Source organism: Eurosta solidaginis, chromosome 4, assembly GCF_040869045.1.
Source record: "Eurosta solidaginis isolate ZX-2024a chromosome 4, ASM4086904v1, whole genome shotgun sequence".
In the NCBI taxonomy this organism is placed as follows: Eukaryota; Metazoa; Arthropoda; class Insecta; order Diptera; family Tephritidae; genus Eurosta; species Eurosta solidaginis.
This window is the reverse complement of record NC_090322.1, coordinates 45,727,105-45,749,984: the sequence shown is the minus strand read 5'-3', so window position 1 is coordinate 45,749,984 and position 22,880 is coordinate 45,727,105. Positions and strand designations below refer to the sequence as shown.

Here is a 22,880-nt window from a genome sequence, read left to right as displayed (position 1 = left end):
AATTTCAAATATTTGGGTGTTATGCTATGTTCAAACAGAAAAATAAATTGAGGCAATATCAATTCAAATTGAGTGGTGTTCATACAACTCAATTTAGCTTACACAATAGTAATTTGATGGCCGGTTGGCTCATCTCTACAGCAACAACATACCTGTGTTCAGAATGTCAAAATGTGCGTGTTGGAATTAGGTGAATGGAATGGAATGAAAACATAAAACTTTAAAATGTTTGTGTGTTGTAAGATAATGTGTTCAATGTTTTGGTTTCATTTTGAGTTTGCCATCCTCTTTTGACAATTCCTACTTCAGTGAAATGAAAAAAATAATATCAGCTGATGAGATGAGCCAACCATATAGTTGAGCCATGCGCAGCTGACGTTTAAATCTACTCAATAAACACACTTTACAAGGTTGTATTTACAGTTTGAAACAATTTATTACGCAATTTTTTTTAAATTGGCAATTTGTTATTACAATTTATTATATGATAAATTGCGTAATAAATTGCCCAAATGGTATAAATTGCCAATATGGCGTGTGTTTGTACCTAGTATTATAATCGATCAAAATCTAAGTTGGTCATCACATATTTCTGCAATGAAATCTTATATGTTATCAGCTCTTCGTTCTTTCTATAACTTAAGAAAACTGTGTTCCAATAGAATATTGGTATTGGTGTATCATGGACTAACCCATTCAAAATTACAATACGGAGTCAGTTGTTGGGGTGGTGCCTACGCTAGTAAGATCCATCCGCTTTTAATCCTACAGAAGTATCTAATCCGAAGAATATGTAAAGCTGGTCGTTTAACACACTCTATGGAGCTATTCAAAAAATTGAATATTCTTCCTGTGCGGCACTTATACTATTTTAAAGTTTTAAAAATTTTTTTTATAAGGAGCGGGTATACGCAAAGCCCAATATACAACCTTTACAATCTGAGAAATAAGACGTTATCTCAAACAAAAGTTCCTAGCTTTCGCACCACACTTTTTCGTAACTTCTACACCATCGTATCACGTAATCTATATAACAAACTACCTGCTGATATACGACTCATTAGAAGGCTAGCAGCGTTTCTGAGGGAAGTGAAACAGTGGCTACTTGGTTTCAATCATGAGGGCATTAAAACTCTTTTGAGACCTATAATATAAGTACCTGTGTCCATTAGCATCGAGGTTTTTTTTTTTTTTTTTTTTTTCTTTTTCCATTCAATGAAAGTACCTTGACATCTCTAATTTTTGAATTTTTTGTTTTCCTTATACATATTTATATCTTTTCAATTGTAGGCAATTAGTTATAATTTGTTAATATTATGCGCCCCATAAGCATTTATAATACTAAACGAACATGATTCAATTACTAGAGGTTTGTTCTTCAATGACGGCAGAACTTTGACACTCCCAAATTGAAAAATCTGGACGGGTTGCTTTTACGAAGTAAGGAAAACGGGTAATAATTCAATCCACTTTAGCGAAAATTGTAGTACAAAAGTACCTTTAGTAGTATATTAGTAGTGATAAAAAATTTGTAAATGGCAACAGGTTTTGGAGGAAATAATTAATTTTCTACTAAATATTTCATGAATTTATAAAGAGCTATGTTGGTTTAGAATTTTATTCAAAAATACACTATCACAATTTGTTTCAAAAACTCCCTATATGAGCATAAGTTCAATGCATTTTAACATAAGGGGGAGTTAATGAAAATCATTCTGAGGCGTTCTTCAATCTAATTCTAAAATAGGGCGTTTTTGTGACAAATCATGAAAAGGAAAGTTTTTGAAAAATGTTTTGCGATAGGACTATATTTAAAAGGCAGCCGACATGGTCTGCCAAAAAAAAAATGTAAAAGAAAATGGCTTATTGTCTTAGAACTTTATATTCCGGTCTTGACTTTGACAGAAGAGTTCAGCCTTTATGCGGTCCTGCTACACAGGGAGTATTCACCTTTTTACTCTGAAATTTCGGAAAGCTCCTTTACGTTGAGTATTCATGGAAGTCTTCCGTTAATTTAAAATATTCGGAACACGTTCGTTTCATACTACCTCACGAAGTCCGAATATATCAAATAAGTATATACTACATAATATTCCAAATATAAACCGATTCCCCAAATTCTTAAATGGTGACGAATTTTCCGAACGTACGGAATGAATAAGTTAACATGCTCAATGAGTACATTTCGTTATGGCATCTCCGATATTTACTAATTACATTTTTACGTAAATCGATTTACTAGTCGAGTTTTTGACGTTGAACGATGAATTTTGAAGTGGTTTAGGCTTCGTCTGTTCATAGGTTTACGAAAGTGCACGATTCCTTGATGTCCGTACTTTTCAAAAATTACCTATGTTCAGCCACACTAATAGATCATGGCATAGTTAATAAATTCATCATAAAATTAAAATAAATGTTCTAAGGAATTATGCACTTCAGTACTTATCGGGGATTTGTAAACTGATTGCTTCCTATGTCTACTACTAATATTTTTCGAAAAAGTGCAAAGAAACAACACTGTTAACGGATGTCAATTCGATTTGGGAGCAAAATGGCTGCAATTGTCAAAAAATTCGTCTGTCGAGCAAACCTCTTCTGATTGAATCATGCTAAACGAATGAAATGGCATTTCCTCTGCTCTTTGAATGAGCATCTAATGTCATTATCTATTTTCTTATTTGTATTTTTATTTCATTTTGTAATACTCTAGAAATTGTAAATATTTACGAGAAAATAAAGACTATACAATACAAAATACAATACAATACATTGGGGCAGTGCACAAACGCTCTTTCAATGTTTGGAAAGCTACTTCTTGCTCCTTCTTCCATTCAAAAGCTTAATTTTTTCTTGTTAGCTCGTGGAGGCTATTGGCTACGCTGGAAAAATTTGGTACAAATCGCCGGTAATATGTGCACAGCCCAAGGAAACTTCTCAATTCATGCAGATTCTGTGGTCTTGGCCAATTCTTCACTGCTTCTATCTTTTCATTCGCGGTGCAGATGCCCTCCGTCGTTACTTTATGACCCAAGTAACTAACTTGCTTCTTGAACAGAGAACACTTTTTGGGACTAAGTTTCAGACCTGCACCAGCTATTCTTTGGAAAACCTCCTCCAAGTTCTTCAGATGTTCTTCGAAGTTCTTTTCCAATACGATGATGTCGTCTAGGTACACTGAGCATGTTTTCCAATGTAGTCCTTTCAGTACCTGATCCATGAGTCTTTCAAAAGTACCTGGTGAATTACATAGTCCAAAAGGCATCACTGTAAATTGCCAAAGACTATCACCGACAATGAAGGCTGTTTTCTCTTTGTCTTCCTCCCTCACTTCCACTTGCCAGTAGCCGCTTTTCAGGTCCAGTGTGGAAAACCATTTCGTATCAGATAGCGAGTTCAGAGTATCGTCAATTCTTGGCAATGGGTAGCTATCCTTTTTCGTAACGTCATTCAACTTCCGGTAGTCCACGCACAACCTCATTTTTCTATCCTTTACAAGTACTACCGGTGAGCTCCATGGACTAACTGATGGTTCGATTAGGCCACTGTCGCTCATTTCTTAAATGATTTGACTCACAACTTCCCGCTTCGCCAGGGGAACACTACGTGGATCTTGACGGATCGGCCTCGCATCTCCAGTGTCAATTTGATGTTTCACAACGTTGGTGCGGCCTGGCTTGGAGCCAGTTATTTAGGAGCAGTTGTTTTACCTTACTCTGATAGTCTTCCTCTAGCCCCTCCGTCCATGCCGTGATGTCATTTGAAAGATCAGTATTACTAGTTGAAACATGTTCCTGGAGCTGTTCATAGTTAATAACTACTTCGGCCTCTTGGCATCTTCCCAAAATAGCTCCTTTGGTCAAATTGAATGGTGACTTGAACTCATTGAGTACTCTTACCGGAATACGTCCACCTTGTTTTGTCATAGCCAGGGTTTTTCCTACAAGTATGTTCAGTGCTGATTTATTTGCTGCTTCGACAACCCACAATTTGTTTGTCCCACAATCTCCATCAACATTTGCCCAAATGACTGCTTCTGATTTTGGTGGTATTTGCTGACTCTCTTCCACCAGCACTCGTTTACTGCTGTAGTCTCTCTACGAAATTAAGTGGCACATCCATGTTCTTATATCGCATCGTCTTGCTTTGCATGTTGATCTTGATGCCTTGGTCGATTAAGAAGTCCACTCCAATTATGATTTCGTCAACAATCTATGCCACTATAAATTTGTGTACTATCGTGATGTTCCCAATTGCGACTTCACATGCTACTTCTCCTAGAACCGTGGTGTCTTCTGCCGCGGCTGTACGCAATCGTGCTCCATGCAATGGTCTTATCTTCTTGTTGACTAAATCCGCTCGAATGATGGAATGAGATGCACCCGTATCTACAGTCAGTAAACGTTCCTTTCCATCCACATGTCATCCGACAGTAAGATTGGTTTATCTTCCAATTTGCGAGATAGAGATTATGGGGCATTCAATTGAGGGAGCCAGCTGTCGCCCCTTGCGGCTGACTCGCTTTAGTTTAACGATTGAGTGGACTTGGAGATTTGCTCATCTCCCTCAGCTCTGCGTTTACGTCCACCCACACTGTTGGAACTATTAGGGCCGGTGCTGCAATGACGTGCAATGTGGCCTGGGTTGCCGCACTTGAAACATTTCATAACTCCAGAGTTTTTCTGTTGTGATCCCTTCAGTGCTTCCAAAATTGTGTCCACCCAATCTGGCCTTTCTACTTTCACACGATGGACTTTGTACGCTGGCTTACTTAAAAGTGAAGCAGTTTCCTGAGTCGGTGCATGGGATACCGTTTTAGCAAATGTTGGCTTTGGGTTCGCATATGTAGCTCGTTTCGTTTCGACATTCCGTATTCCATTTATAAAGCTCTGAATTTTAACCCTCTCGGTGTATTCCACGGTTGCGTCTGCATTTGCGAGATGAGCCAATCTTTCAACATCCGACGCAAACTCCTGCAAAGTCTCATTCGCTTTTTGGTAACGGTTTTGCAACTCAATTTGGTATATCTGTTTTCTATGCTCGCTTCCATAACATCTCTCGAAAGCGGTCATCAATGCTTCATAACTGTTCCATTCGTACTCTGGAATCGTCTGTAAGATTTCCGCTGCAGGCCGTTTCAATGCCACGAACAGAGCTGCAACTTTATCTCCAGCATTCCAGTTGTTCACTGCTGCGGTCTTTTCAAACTGTAGCTTAAAGACATGAAAAGGAGCAGAAACGTCAAAGGATGGTGTCTTTACCTTTGGATTACTCGCTGAAACTGCTGGGCGATTTATTTGCAACTCCTGTATACGACCTCTCAAAGCTTCTATCTCGGCATCAATTTTGTCCTCGAGCTGTACAATTTTTGTATTCTGTGCTTCTAACTGCGAAGACATTTGTGCCACCTGCAATGATAAGCGCTCCTTTTGTGCTTCCATCTTGGATGTAATCTGTGTCGACATTTCTGAAATACGCGTTTCTTGTGCTTTCAATTGCTCAGCCAACTGAGATGTCATATATTGTAGGATGGGAAAATGAATAGATTTGGTTTTTTGGTGAGTGCCAATTAATCGGCACTGCTATTGTATTTAATCGATGCCGACATTCAGCATCGAGGAAATGAATTGCCTTTATTTCAAATATTTTCGGTCTATTTATACAAAAATATTACAAACAAATTCTTATGTATAATTTATTTACTATGTTACATATTTACTTCTGATTCTAAGCCTAACAACAGAATGCAGCCAAACGTAATCATGCACATTCACATACACATGCATATAGTTGCAAAGCGTGAGAACTTGCTGGTGCATATGTATGAATACGCAAACTCAGCATAATTTTAGTTGGTTGCGTTTTGTTTACGCTATCAGTGAGCGACTCAAAAGCCACACGTGCTAAGTGTTTTGTAAGTATACATGTATGTATGAATGTGTTTATTTTGGCTACACTACAGCACCGTTTTCAACAAGAATCACGTTAGGGATTCTATTACATTTAATTGCTTTTGAATTTATGACTTAGTTTTTTTTTTTCTCTTTTGTTTGGGTAATTATTTATGTTACAAAAATTTATTTTTATTGCTTAATGGATAATTACTATTCTGATTTATGTTTTCTACGTTGCTATTTTCTACATTATACGAACTTAATGTAAAATTATTGTTTTTATCGATATTTACTACTCTAAAGGGAATTATAGTAAAATTATTATTTTTATCGATTTTTCCTACCTTATAGGGTATTAATAAAATTATGCTACAGGTTATAAAATTATTTTTCCTATCGGTATTTTATATTCTGCAGGGCCCTATATGTATGTTTATTTATATTTCTAAAAAAAATAATGAAGATAAATGATTCGATTTCCTTACTTTAACTATTTCTATTAAACTTAGCACATGAAGAAAAAAATTCTATAGCTAATTATACTGAAAATAGAGGAGCTGTAGTTGTGTAATAGAAGCGGTTAAACCAATGGTTAAAAGAAGGTACAGTGGATGCAAATATTATTTGTATCTTTTCTTGTACCATTTTTCATATTTTCCAGTAGTATTTTTATTTGATCTTATGTATATCATGCGATTTCTGGGTGGCCTTCTCAGATGGGATCGTCATGATATTTAAAAGCAAACTTGATGTATGCCTATCACCAAAGATTCTCTGGAATAATCTAAAACAACTTGGTATTAAGAATGATTTAACTCGGAATGCTCGATTGAGGCTGCTGTAATGAATGATTTCTTTGCTACCAAGTTACCGAATGAGAGTGAGTCAAACATTTCCAGCGACGATTCTTTGTTTGATTGGTGCAGTAAATTTAACTTTTCTAATATTACTGAATCTGAAACAATACAATCCATATTTTCAATAAAATCAAATGCAACAGGGGAAGATAAAATAAGTCTAAGATTTATTAAACTTATATTACCATATGTGATTGCGCCATTGACGCATATTTTAAATTTTGCTTTAACATCTCTAAGTATTCCTGATGCTTGGAAGGTGGCTAATATTATACCTATTCCAAAAAAGGGTAATGCTTCCCAACCATGTGATTTTCGGCCAAAAAGTATTCTTCCCTCTTTATCAAAAGTTTTGGAAAAGCTCTTATCGAACCAGATTAGGAAATATCTGACTGAAGAAAATCTGCTTTCGGAAAATCAATCAGGTTATCGCATTGGACATAGTTGCTCAACCGCTATGCTCAAGGTTTTAGAAGACATACGACCAAACTTTGGCAATGGCGAACTCACAATTCTTACGTTGTTGGACTTCTCTAAGGCAATCGACATGGTCTTCCACAGAATTCTCCTGCATAAGCTAAAAAAATATTTTGGATTCAGTAGCGATGCTGTGAAGCTACTTGAGAGCTATTTGACAAACAGGTACCAACGGGTAATATGTGAGGATAGTGGATCCAGGTTATTACCAGTAAAATCTGGGGTACCACAGGGTTCTATTCTTCGTCCAATTTTATTTAGTTTGTACATTAATGACATAGAAAAATGCTGTCGTAAAGTATCCATTCATCTCTACGCGGATGATGCTTAGACATACCTTTCTGCCCCTCTTGGCTTAATGGAGGATTTAGTTTGCCGATTAAATGAAGATTTAGAAGCTATATTTCAATGGTCTAAAAAGAACAAGCTACACCTTAATGCATCCAAAACACAGGCGATCGCTATTTCACATTTTTCCTACAATCTGAATGGCATTTCTCCGATAGTTATAAATGGAAGTGTTCTGAAATATGAGAAGAATGTCAAAACTCTTGGGATTTATCTTAAATAAGCATCTTACTTGTGTTGATCATGTGAATTCCTCAATTAGTAGGTTATATTATATGTTAAGGCATTTATGGAAAACGGCTTATTTTATTCGAGAAGATATAAAACTTAACTTGTCAAAAGTCTATTAATACCAATAATATCTTACCATGAATTGATATACGGTTGCCTGGATAAAGCTTCCATGAACAAATATCAACTACTGATTAATAATTGTGCCAGATATATCTATCTTAAACGGAAATATGATCATATTTCGAACTTCTCAAAAACTATTCTTGAATGTAGTTTATCAGCGTTCTTTGACCGTCGTTTACTAATATTTATACATAAGATTATCTTTTCTCGTACGCCGGAATGCGTTTTTGTAAAACTTACTTTCGCACAATCATCCCGTACTTGCAATCTAATTGTACCGCATTTTAAATATTCAGTAACATCGAGAATGTTTTTCGTTAGGGCTGTGCAGTTGTGGAATGCTTTGCCTAATAAAGTAAAGTTAGAATCAAATCCTAAGCGCTTCAAATTAGCTGTACATCGCACCCTTTGTTCTTTAACATTCTTATGTGTTTTACTTTTTCTTTTTCTTTCTTACTTACCACCATGGAACATATGCTGTATGGTTTGAATGTTACTTCTATTTTTGTTTCTAGCTTTTAAACTTACTTTGTACTAGTAATAAGATTAATAACAAATATGGCACTGTAAAAGACTATGTCTTATATGTGTATTTTAAATAAATAAATGTGTGTTGGCGTAACATTATCATCATGCGTCTGGTTTCCTCGATTCTAGTAGTAGGATTAATGACATCCTCCATATTTGGTTCCCTAGTCATACCAATATCCTTCCAAAAACCTTTCAACCATTGTAACTCCTTTTCTAAATCTATTTTTTCTATTTTATTCTCAAGCGTAGCGATTGGGTTTTTGATCGGCATTATAAATTAAAACTAAAAAAAAAAATCTTTTATACTTATTTTAATTCCCTAATTTTTTTTTTAGACGAATCCTTTCCTCTGTGTTTGTTGTTAAATTAATTTCTTTCATTTGAAAAAGGTTAGAGGGAGGATAAAAAAATTTCTTAATTTTATTAGCAAAAATCTACTTTTTGCCCGTAAACTGGCAGCCGTTAGGTTGCCAAATGCTTTTAAAATAAACTACTTAAATAATTAGATACATAATCTCCTATCTCGTTTTGTCTTCTTGATGTGTGTCTGCAGGCCAAGGTCTATTCCACTTCTCTATGCCTTACGCTTCAATTCCATGTGTTCATATATTTGCTTATCACGAATAATAGTCTGTTGCACGTGTGAAAGTTTATTTTAAATTATGTTCGTAGGGTTCATCACCTCGCAGCTTAACAACTTCCCTGTCCCCATACAAAGCGCTTTGAGAATGCCCCACGCCCATTATTTTTTTGTGTTGCTTAATTGAATAATATGAATATATATTATAAAATATTATTTTTATAAATAATTTGACATATATTTACCCTATTTTGGCTATTTTATTTTTGAATCAAATGTGACTCCTGAACGTAGCAAAAACAATTTTGTTTACCACGTTCAATGATTCACATGTGAACATATAGGACCATAAGAAATAATTTAATTTTTCGAATCACAATAACGGTAAATTGATATATAAATGTCAAAAGCGTGTATTACTGTGCTTTTTTGTTTAATTGAAGTTAGAAGTATATACAAAAATTGAAGAAAATGAGAAAAAGGTATCAGAAAAAAAATTTCGAAATTTTCTATCATTTTCCTAAAGTTTAGGTCTTTTGATATGTGCTCACATAGAATTCACAAATATATAACGCCACGTTCATCCAAGAAAGTGTCTTTAAGTTGTATAAATAAATGAGTCACATGTGACCCGTGAACTTATTTCAATTCGCTATTGTGAGTCACATATGACTCATTGAACAGGGAAGTTGTTAACATGCATCCAATACAGAGAATTAATTGCATAGGCAATATGGTTATCCAGTTTAACTTTTTCCTTGTCGATAATTCCTAGAAATCCTTTAGTTATACCGCCGTACTAATTTTTATATTTTGTCCTGCTTCAGATTTTGCAGGATCCTTTTCAAAAAATTTTAAGGATTTTTAGAGGAAGTCTGCCTATATTTCAAGCAGCAGACGAGGGAAGCTGCCTATTTAATTCAGCAGTTCTAAGGATGATAAGAAGACTGCCTGTTTATTTTCAGCAGTATGGCAGGATCGCCATGTAGGATGGGAAAATGAATAGATTTAGTTTTTTGGTGAGTGCCAATTAATCGGCACTGCTATTGTATTTAATCGATGCCGACATTCAGCATCGAGAAAATTAATCGCCTTTATTTCAAATATTTTCGTTTTATTTATACAAAAATACAACAGAATGCAGCCAAACCTACTCATGCACATTCACATACACATGCATATAGTTGCAAAGCGTGAGAACTTGCTGGTGCATATGAATACGCAAACTCAGCACAATTTTAGTTTGTTGCGTTTTGTTTACGCTATCAGTGATCAACTCAAAAGCCACGCGTGCTAAGTGTTTTGTAAGTATACATGTATGTATGAATTTGTTTAGGTTGGCTAGACTACAATATGTCTTCTGTTCTTCCAGTTGGGATGACGTATATGTCTTCTGTTCTTCCAGTTGAGATGACATTTGCGACGACATTGATGTTACTGTCGATGTTTGTGTAGATATTGCAGCCAATATCATGTTCCAGTCTGTGCTTGGTAACTGTCTGCGATGTTTCGTTTTTCTTTTCAATTTTTGTTGTTGATTCTTCCACATTAATTCCTTCCAACTCCATTACCTCTCGTAGTCGTGCTTGAAGTTCGATCTTATTGCCGTTTGTATTCAATCCACGGTTCTCCAACTCCTTTTTCAATTGCTGGATCCTTAATTCACTTAACTTTGCCATGTCCAAGTTGTATTCGAAATCTTCAGAATTTATTCAACAATTCCTCTTCTGATACCAATTGTAACGAATTTAGTGAAACTCCGCTTATTTTACACCTTCTACTAACGTTCGTATCGCTAAATTGTTGAATAAATAAATATAATATTCAATAATGCAAAATGTCTTTATTAGACTACTTAGAAAATACTTCACAATAACACTTATACTTCGCAACTGATAGCGTGCTTAACTCAAACTGATTCTGCTTACTCAGCTTTTGCTCATTTTATACTCTCTGCTGTGTCGTTCGCATACTTCTAGGCGTTTCTTCTTCTAGAATTTACTAGTTCGCTGAAGATTGCATACTTCTGTGAGTATCTCAGAAATATGCATGTGTATGTGTGAGAGCTACTTTGCTGATGATTGCATACTTTTGGGAGTATCTCTCCGCTGCTGTATGTACATATCGTTAGCTTAATGTGAAAATGTGCTAAGTCAACTTTTACAAATTTTACAGGAGACGAAAACAACTGAATAATTTTTGAAATACCCTTCTTTTTTCAAAACGGTGAATGAGGATGCCTTAATGGCAATGCTTAATTGTAGAAGCTTTGAACAAGATAAATACAAATTATGTATGCCCAGCAGCTATTTTATGACACAATTTCCGCACTCAAAACAAATTTTTTCTCCTGACTTAGCACTTTTTACCCATCACTCCTCCCCTTTAATGATTGAAATATAACACTAAAACTATATATTTCACAAAAAATACTATTTATTTGTCAAACTATTTCTAACGGTTGTGATCTGGACTCTTTCGGCGGATGGTGCGCAGACAATAATCTATTTTAAAATTCAAACAAATGCTGTGTTGTGTCTTAATCCAAAAAAAACTGCCACATACTTTATCTAGCTCGTTTTATTTCCGCTGGAAGAACTCCGGAAATCTGGTCATACTTACCAAAGAAGGCCGCAACTTTAGCGAGAGATGGCGACCTTTTCGGGCAGCAAGACCCTAGCGATCCCCAAATCAGGGAAGCGGGTGAAATGGGAGGAATATCTAAAGATTTGCTAAACCATCTGAAGCAATAGGCCCGGACGGGATTGCCATGCCGTTGCTTAAAACCCTTGGCTATGAGGGATAAAAATACCTTGGGCTCGTCTTCACCCTGGCAATGTAGACTTTCGTTGTTGTTGTTGTAGCAATGCTTCTCCCCACCTAATAGCTGCGACCGATCACAAATTGTCCGCAAAGGTGGAGCGAAGCATTGCTACAACAACAACAACAACATCACAAATTGTCATCAATATCCTCTAACGGGAGTCCAAGGAAATTTGCTGTTTCAACAGGGGTGGACCATAGTGAAAGGGGTGTTAGAGGCGTTGGTTCCACATTACAATTAAAGAGATGGTTGGTGTCATGTGGGGACACATTGCAAGCGGGACATACATTTGGTATGTCGGGGTTGATTTTGGATATGTAAGAGTTTAACCTGTTACAGAATCCAGAACGAAGTTGAGCCAGAGTGACTCGCGTTTCCCTGGGGAGTATGCGTTCCTCTTCCGCAAGTTTTGGGTACTGTTCTTTGAGTACTGGATTCACCGGGCAATTCCTGGCATAAAGGTCTGACGCCTGTTAGTGGAGTTCACCAAGGACCTGCTTGTGTTTTTTTGCTTCATACGGCTGAGTTCTCAGGTGCCGTATTTCCTCAAAATGCTTACGGAGATGACTCCTTAAGTCCCTAGGCGGTGTTGGCTCATCAATCAGATGTCTGTTGGGATGCCCAGGTTTCTAGGTATTCAACAGGAACTGTTTGGTTAGCATCTCATTTTTCTCCCTGATGGGGAGTATTCTCGCCTCATTATGTAGATGGTGTTCTGGGGACATAAGAAGACAGTCCATGGCGGTTCTGAGAGCAGTATTTTGGCAGGCCTGTAGCTTCTTCCAGTGGGTGGCTTTTAGGATTGGCGACCATATAGGGGACGCGTAGCATGCAATCGGCTGGCCGATTGCTTTGTATGTTGTAATGAGCGTTTCTTTGTCTTTTCCCCAAGTACTGCCAGCAAGGGATTTGAGGATTTTAATACGGCTCTGGATTTTCGGTACAATTGCGGCTGCGTGCTCACCAAAATGTAGATCCTGATCAAAGGTCACACCCGAGATTTTGGGGTGTAGGAGAGTCGGTAGTGTAGTGCCATCGACGTGGATGTTCAAAATGGACGACATTTGGGACGTCCATGTTGTAAATAAGGTCGCGGAGGATTTAGTCGGTGATAATGCCAGGTTTAGCGAGGCGAAAAAACTGGAGAGATCAGGGAGGTAGCCGTTTATTCTGTTGCAAAGCTCATCGACATTTGGGCCTGGGCCTGTGGCCATTATTGTGCAGTCATCGGCGTAGGAAGCGATAGTAACTTCTTCTGGTGGCGAAGGTAGCTTAGATACGTAGAAATTAAACAAAACTGGGGATAGACCACCACCCTGTGGCACCCCCTGTTTAATTCTTCTTGGTTTTGATGTTTCATTTCTAAATTGCACCGATGCCTGCCGACTGTAGAGTTATCTACTTGTAACAAATATAACTGTTATATTTTAAATTTATTCTTATTATATTATTTATTTTTTATAATCAAAAAATGAAAATATTTTAATTCATCAAAAATATCTTTTAAAAAATAAAGTTAAAAATATATTAATCTAAATTAAATAGAAAATTATTATTTTCTGTATTGGCGATTCTACCAACGGACCTAAATTGATGATGATCGTGGATGTATGTAAAATGATTACAAGTAATACTACCTTTCCCATTGTCATCCAAACTGACTCGTAATAATAAATGTTTAATCTGTTAAATACAACTTTATATTAACTCAGATACAACCATAATATCTCAAGTTAAAAGAAAATGCTGCACATCTAAATGTGATGATAAAAATAAAATTCCTTTCCTAAATCTTTTGTTAAACCATTATACAAGCAAGACATCAAGTTATCTTATTTCAATACATATTATTGATGACATCACTAAAAATATAAAATGTTATTAAATTTTTTTAAAAATTACAGAAGTATTAAGTATTTTTTAATTGTGTAAACTTCTTCTCCAATATATAAATAAATACATTTATCAATTATGTATACAAGAATTTTCACAACAGTAAATATTCTAACCCAAAATACAAACAATAAGCTCATTTTCAATTCTAAAACAACAACAAAAATATACAGAAAAAAGAAATAACTTAAAATTTTTAAAATTAAACTAATTACTAGAATCAATTTTAAAAATCACAAGAGATTTCTTGCAATAATTTTTATTGACATATTTTTAAAACTCAATATTAAAGTCATTACCATGACACGAATAAATAACAATTTCATATCACCCTCAAACAAATAAAGGAATCAAGTTTTCATTCCATATCAACACCTTGGACATACATTATGCTGAGTACAATTATATATTGAATATATATTCTGCATAATACAAGTTTTTAATTTTTGAATGATTGTGTACACAAAGTTGCCATTCAACCTCATTCTAAGTTCTTCAAACGTATCATTATAATTGACAATATTTCACAAACAGCTATTAAGATATTTTAAACCTTTAACAATATAGCAATAACAAAACCAAATATTAGTATACATATAAATATTAATACAATAAATAAATAATAACACTTACCAAAAATTTAAAAAATAAAATGAGCTATTAAGTGCATCGAATCTTCAAAAGATTGAGTACTTACATCAATACCACGTAAACTTAACACAATTATATAAACACTTTCTGACCATTAAAAACAAAAAAATTACAATATATTTACAACACAAAATTCAAACATTTTTCAAACTACAACAAAATTCTTACAGTAATCAATATACACTGTAAATTAACACTAAAATAAATAAAACCGTTTAATAAAATTTTTCGTTTCACTGGAGGGGGAGTATATGTAAAGTTATCTCCTTGTAACAAATATACTTGTTATATTTTAAATTTATTCTTGTTATATTATTTATTTTTTATTATAAAAAAATTAAAATATTTTAAATCATCAAAAATATCTTTAAAAAAAATAAAGTTTAAAATATATTAATCAAAATTAAATAAAAAATTATTATTTTCTATACCGACCACCCAGATAATTTTCCGGTCCATCTTTTAAGACATGGGGGAAGGGTAGACCCTTCCAGGTCTTGGAGTAACATGCCATGGTTGACCGTATCAAAAGCTTTTGATAGGTCTAGCGCCACGAGTACTATTCTGTGGTGGGGGTTTTGATTTAAACCGCAATTTATCTCGGTGCTGATGGCATTTAGCGCGGTGGTGGTGCTATGGAGTTTTCTGAAGCCATGCTGATGGCAGGCTAGCTGCAAATTTGCTTTGAAGTAGGGGAGCAAAATGGCTTCAAGCGTCTTGGCTACTGGCGATAGGAGAGATATCGGGCGATATGACTCCTATGTTAGCTGGTTTCCCAGGCTTTAGTAGCAGGACCACCTTGGCCATTTTCTATTTTTCTGATATGACAAAGGTGGAAAGAGACAGGTTGAAGACATGTGCTAAATATTTGAAACCCTCTTTTCCTAGGCTTTTAAGCATCGGCATGGCTATTCCGTCTGGGCCCACTGCTTTGGATGGTTTAGCATGACCGATGGCATCCTCAACCTCTTTGGCGGTGATGGTAATTGGTGACGCGCTGAATTTATGTTTATGTGCGTGTCTGTTGGCCCTCCGTCTATCTTTGTCAACCGTAGAATGCGTTATATATTGTCGGCAGAAAGCGCTCGCGCATTTTTTCGCATCCGACGGCACTTTATCGCCGAAGGCTATGGAAACTTTGTCATTGTGCCTAGACGGATTCGATAGGGACTTGACGGTGGACCAAAGTTTACCTACACCGGCAGAGAGGTTACAAACGCTTAGGTGCTCCTCCCATTTCGCCCGCTTGTGTTCATCCACAAGCAATCTGATGCGTTGGTTAATATCCCTTATTTGGGACTTTCGTAGACTTTCGTCATCCCTGGAAAATGGTCAGAGTGGTACCGTCACTACTATAGTCCGATATCTCTCCTATCGCCAGTAATTAACAATTTCTCTCTTATTTCAATGCAAACCTTCGACTTGCCAATCAGCATGGTTTTCGAAAATTACACCAATGCGCTAAACGCCATCAACACACAAATAAATTGCGGAATGAACCAAAATCACACCAAAGAACAGTGCTGTAGCGCTGGACTTATCAAAAGCCTTTGATACAGTCAATCACAGCACGTTACTGTGAGACTTGGAAGGGTCTACCTTTCCTCCCAGTATGTGGGGTCGGCGGGCATCGGTGCAGTTCAGTAACGTAACATCAAAACATAGAAAAATTAAACAAGGGGTGCCACAGGGTGGTGTCCTATCCCAACTTTTGTTTAACTTTTGCATATCGAAGCTACCTCCTCGACCAGAAGGAGTTAACATCGCCGATGACTGCACGATAATGTCAACAGGTCCTGTCCCGTCCACTGTTAAGCTATGCAATAAAATAACCGACTGTCTCCTTTGTTTTCCCAGTTTCTTAACCTCGCGAGGACATTCTCGGCGTCCTTTTTACAACGTGGACTTGCCAAATGTTGTCAATATTGGACATCCACGGCGATGGAATAACGCTACCAACTGTCCTTCACACAAATATATTGCATGCGACTTTCGATCAGGACATATATATTTTGTAGCTGTAACAATATCATTGCATCACTTGGGAAAAATGCCCATACGCTTCTCCTATATGGTCGTAGAGACTAAAAGAAACACTAGAGGAAACTGCAGGCCAGTCAAAACAACACGCTCAGAACGGCCACGGGATGTCTTCTTTTTTCATCGGAATATCATCTACATATTGAGGCGAGAATACTCCCCATAAAGAAGGGAAATGAAATGCCGATCAGTTACTGCTGAATACCAAAAATACTGGGCATCCCGTTAAACACCTGATTGAAGCGGCCCCGCCTCCCAGGAACTTAAGAAGTCGTCTCCGTAATCACTATGAAGAAATCCGCCATTCAAGAAGCCGTATGAAGAAACGTAGCACAAGAAGGCCCTAGGAGAAATCCATAAAAAGTCGTTGGGTTACAGATGAGGGTAGCAAACTCGCCAGGGAATCGCGTGTCACTTTAGCTCAACTTCGATTGAATAATCTTACACCAACCATCTTTACAGTTGCGATGTGGAAGCAACGCATCTAACACCCTTATCTCTTTGCTCCAACCTTGTTGAAAAAGCAAGTTTTCTAGGTAACTCAAATTATTTCGCATCTGAAGAATTTGGTTTCGATCTTCAATTTGTTAAGATCTTTAATTGTTCATAAAAAAAATTATTAAAAAGCAACAAAAATTATTATTGTAATGTAAGGAAAACATTTATATTTTTTATCTAAATTTAAAAAATATTCCATTCGGCGATTACTTTCGGAGAAAAACAAAACTTCTCCAAACATAGCAAATATTTTCAACTGTTTGTTTAAAAAAAAACATTACAAAAAATTGCCCTTGGTAAATCGGGCAAAATCGGGCCCCACCCTGCTTCAATGGAAAAGAGCAGTTTCATACCCGTAGCACACACACGGCTGGCTGGCTGATTGACGGCTCTGAACTTTAGGTGCAATTGGGGCTGCATGATCCCCGAAATGCAGGTCATTAGAGAAAGTAATGGGTGCCGGACGGTACCGTAATGGTAGAAGACTTTGTTGGTGATAAGAGTCAAGTTATGCGAGGCGATAAAACAGGAAAGACAAGGGAGTTAGGTGTTATTTTAAATCATAGCTGTCTTAGCGAAAGAGCGTCACGTTTTGAGATGGCAGGACCCTGGCGCGTCCGAATCAGAGACATACACGTGTGGGTTGGACAGCTTGTGGATTAATACAGGCGCACAACTGTAACCTGTTGTTGTTGTTTCTGTTGTAGCAATAAAGACACTCCCCAAAACTTTCGGCGAATGTTATCGATTTGATCGTCCTTTACCATTCTCTGAGGACTTGGGGTCGCCAGAGCCTCGGCTGCTACAGAAACATTCGCCACGAGTAGGTGAGGTTGACAATTGCGTCTGCATGGTCACCGAAATGTAGGTCATGTTGTTGTTGTAGCGATAAGGACACTCCCTGAAGGCATTGGGGAGTGTTATCGATGTTGCTGGTCCTTTGCCGGATACTGCTTCCATCAGAGGGCGTCTGTAATAGGTTAACTAGTTACAGGAAAATCTGCTTTGCAGACTTGTTCCGGCTGCAACGTCTAATATAAATGATGGCTCGAGCGGAAATGGAGGTTATAAAATATTTGATGCTGACATCGGCCGCAGGGACAGTGTCCTGTAGCGTCAAAGAATATCTGTCCGGTCAGCCGATGCGTATTCGAGATCGTTAACATCTACAATCCCCCGTAGATGCTTGGCGTATGAAATAGATGACACGGAGCTCTGCACGATAAACGGGGATGCCCGCATATCGGTACAACCACAACGCCCCCCTACGTTGGTTAAATTTCCTATATCTTTTCTAAAAACCAATAAAAAGTCATTGTTATTGATAAGTTATTGTAGAATTTCTTTTTTTTTCGAGCTAATTATTAGTTTTTTAAATATTTTTATTTTTACATGATTTTCTCTTTTGGTTACATTATGAAACGTCGAAATCGAAATGAATTCTTGAAAGGTTTCCGGTGGATGTTTAAATTGGCCTATGATGGTTTAATTTGTTTAGCATGCAGCTGGTGCTTACTTACCTAAAAATGCATATGTGACGCTCCTCTAGCTCCCCCCTAACTCGAAAAAATATCTATTTTGTTTAACGATTTATTGTAAATGAAAGTAAGTTCTAGAAATTTAAAAAAACCGGAGATCGATATCTATATTATTTTTTGGAGTTATAAGCAGTCAAAGTTGTTGCTGTAGCGATAAAGACATTCCCCGAAGAATTTGGGGAGTGTTATCTGTTGATGGTCCTTTGCTGAATGCGAATCCGATACGTTCCGGTAGCAAGCACCATTAATGTACTAGCACGACCATCTCGGGAACGATTTAGTATGATCACATGAAACCTAGGCCATAACGCCCTCCCACCCCTAGATCCCTGAAGAAAATGGGGTCAACAGAGCCTTGGCTGCTAAAAATTCATGATTTGCCACGGGTAGGTGAGGTTGACAATTGGGTTGGAGAAGCTATATATTGCGCTGGCAACCCCTCGAAAGGGTTGCGCTGGACGATCCCTTGAATCAATTTGGTATTTTAATCGCCTGTTACGACAGGCAAACCTCCCGCGGGTATATTCTAAGCAATCCTAAACCGCTGGGGGGAACAGTCAAAGTGGAGAGTAATTGTGCCTTATGCAGACCAACATGCAACAGCTAGCGTACACTACCTTCTCGCCGTGTAAAATAAACGGCATTCGAGTTAGAGTATTTTTTCGCGGACCGTATTTATATGTAATAAATGTAAATTTATTTAAAAAGTGTATTTATGTGGTTTTCCAACCTTAAATATGTACGATTATTCAATGTGTTGCTTTTTAACTTTTCACAGGCTAATCCCACTTCCGTTCAACAAGCCAGCGGCAACACACGAATACCAGTATTCAACGATGAAAATACTACTCCAAGCGTAATATCGGTTACTAACACAAAACATGAAATTCTGGCGCAAGAGGATGGAAAGTCGGTCGTCCATTCAATTATAGATGCAGTACGAAATCAGGAAAATGTTAAAGAACCTGGTCCATGGAATAAAGCGCATGACAAGAAAAAGGCGGGAAAACTTTTTAGTAAAACGCTTAGAAATACTGATTTGGGTTTTAATATACATGAGGACATTGAAATGGACTGTGATGATGATATAAATAATTTAAATAAATCTGTACAACAAACTACTAATAAAGGCGAGGAAAATATTATGCCATTTAAATATCCGAACAATTTTAAGCATAAAAATCAGCCCCAGGAAGAATGGATTACACCGGTCACAACTGAGAATGCGCCAGACCCACGTACTTTTCCACAATATAATAAAAGCTGTATGTATCCACGACCAAATGTGGAATTTCAACCAGAGGAATACCGTGCATATTGTTGGTTTCGCAAGCGTGGTGTATCAAATTCATTTACTGCTAAACGTGATATTTATTGGAGAAGTAACGATATTAATGTGAATGTGCGTCAATATCCAAATTTTGCTAGGCAATCAAAACCACAAAAATTGACTGTGTTGGATGCTTATTTTGAACCAGAAAGGATGAAAGGACTTAAAGTATGCTTTAGTAAGTTATATGATACGGAAAAAAAGGTTGAGTATCAACTTGAAGAGCTAATGGCGAATTATTTACGGCGTCATGATACAATTTTAATGGATGCTGATATGGATGAGACAACATGTGGAATGGTCAGTGAACGAGTGCAGCGACGCAAAAGTTTTTTTCCTTCAAGAAGGTCAATAATGCAGTCAAGAAGAACTTTGGCATTAAGTGGCGTTAAAGAATGCAATACTATGGACCATAATGCAATTGGTGGGGCTGTAGAAACTAAATTAATATCAAATAACAATGTGCCAGATGATTCTCTTGTTTTCGTAAAAGAAATTCCAGAGTCTACTGGACCAAATTTAAACCCAACAAATCTAGCAACGAAATTTGAAATACTCGAAGACACAACAAACCATCAGCCAACAATCGGTACTTATGAGCATGAAGATGTTGATTTAGCAGCTAATACAGATTTTAATATCCAAAAATCTGGTACAAATTTAAATCCAATAAAATTGGCAGCCCCATTTGAAATTTTTGAGGACACAGCAAACAATATTCCAGCTATTACTGTAACCACGTCTGTAGGTAAAACAAAATTAACTTGTCAGAATGGCGCTGGTATTTTGCCCACTGCTTCAGATTTTCAGTTCAAAACACCAGCGTTGCCTAACGCACTACCTTCGAATATCGGTTGTAAAAGTACAACGTCTACAAACAAACTTGCATTTGATATTTATACTGAATCATCAGTAGCTGAAGAATCGTCATTAACTGATTATGGTAGTGGTTCTGAAGGAGCTATAGGTGGTGCACTATTTGATGCTGGTGAAACATGCTCAACTCAAACATTTAATATATTCATTAAATCTCAATCTGTAAGCACACCCAAAATGTCGCAAAGAGTGGCTCCGCTACGTCAATTTGGCTCAATTTTAAAACATATTCCTCAACAACCAGAAGAAGTTATCCGTAGTTCTAGCCCTGAACCCTCACCAACCATTGAACAGATTATAGAAGAACAGGAGAATGTTATAAATGAACCATCTGAATATGCACCATTAATGGCAAAACAGCTTTCAACTATTTTGGAAACATCTGAACATGCTACCACTCAAGGTGGTACGAAATCATCGAATAGCACATCTGATGGTGAGGTTGTAAAGCGTCTAGTGTTTCCTCAGACAGCGCTAGAGCCACTTGAAGAGCGATCTCGTGAATCGTCCACTATGCCGGCAGAAGTGATATCATCGCTCGAAAATATTCATTTACAAGCTAACACTACAACAGCACAATCAAACAATACGACTGCGGTAAACAAGCATGAATCAATTGAAAATCAAGCAATCTCGCAAACTGACGTTGCACCTGACCCTGCAACTACTTCGGCACAGCAAATTGGAAATTTTACGCGGATTGATGAACGCGAAGATACTGCAGCTGGATTGGCAATATGTAGCGTTCGTTTTCAGGAGGACAAGACTGAAACCGTGTCAAAATTTTTTTTGAACTCACGATCATTGGCCAAATTTCAAGAAGACAAGACTGAGGCACTACCAATCATTCCCATCCCAACTATGGCACAGTACGAAATAGAGCAACATAATAATATACCAGAGCTGCCAAAGGTATCACCAATTTTGTTTACGGCGAAAAATGCTACTACAAACTTGGATGATTCATTTGAGTTTTTTGGCCAAACTCCACCGGGTAAAAGTTTATTACACCCCAGATATGAAGTTTCTGCTTTTAAGGAATGTATGGAAGCACGTACACCACTATCATTAAGTGCTAAACGTCATTGTAATGTGAATACACCCGATGTGATGCAAATGAAGGCGCCACGGTCCGTGCGAAAGCAGGCAAGTTACTACTTAGTATATATTTACATGCTTGGAAAACATTCTTATCCTTAAATAGCACACACATAAAATAACAATAATTTGAAAAATGTTGGGCTCTATGCATAAAAGTCAAACGAGTAAAATCCGGGTTTATTACATGGTGGGTTAGGTTGGGAACCTATCCCTATCAGGGAAGCTACTACCTAACCTAACCCACCATGTAATAAACCCGGATTTTACTCGTTTGACTTTAATGCATAGAGCCCAACATTTTTTTGTGTTTTTTGCTACCATTTGAATTTGAAAAATTTATTTCGATCACAGATCGTAAAATACGATACGGGCCCATGTTTAACTCAAAATATTAAACACAAAATTTTACATTGAAAATTGCCCTTTAGGTTCAAACAATTTTAAATTTTATGACACCGTCTATATTAAATTTTACTGGAAATAAAATTTTACACAGTTTGATATTCAACAGTTTGATTCTCCAACCTTTGAGATTCTTAAAGTTCATATGGTTGTATCCAACGTCATTGTCACGCAATTATTTTTCAAAAAAATTTCAAGAAATGCTTTGAGAAGAGCTTCGTCGGCTTTTTATGGTTTTATGATCGGCGAATTATCGATAACGAATAATTATCGTCGGCTTGTAATCGGCTTGTTATTGCCGAGTCATCGGCTTCTTATTGGTTTCTTATCGGCTTGTCAAAGGAGGGATACACTTTTGTCATCGATTTTATATTAAAGTTTTATACGTATCTCTATCAGCCCATCTATCAGGTATCTCTAACAGCCCGATGAGTCGTCGTTAACAAATCGGCAACATGCCGGTGGCAAACTGGTAATAATCCGATAGAAAATCAATAACTTTTCGATAGGAAATCTTTTTTGATAATGAAATCCATAACTTTTCCAATAACACGCCGATAACAAATTGGTAACACTCCGATAACAAATCTATAAATTCCCTAAAACAAATTAATATCCTTTTTATAATATATCGACACCTTTTCGGTAACGCTCCAATAAGTAAGAAATTGGAAACAATTCGATTA

The 22,880-nt window shown here is 36.9% G+C and overlaps 1 protein-coding gene across 1 annotated transcript in view; it reads left to right on the top strand.

The window, feature by feature from the left end:
• Positions 1-22,880, top strand: part of LOC137249687 (uncharacterized) — a 125,539-nt gene that overhangs the window by 82,227 nt on the left and 20,432 nt on the right. The window contains exon 3 of the mRNA XM_067781419.1: positions 19,264-21,837. Coding sequence (XP_067637520.1) covers positions 19,264-21,837 — 2,574 coding nt within the window. The remainder of the gene's footprint in view (positions 1-19,263; positions 21,838-22,880) is intronic.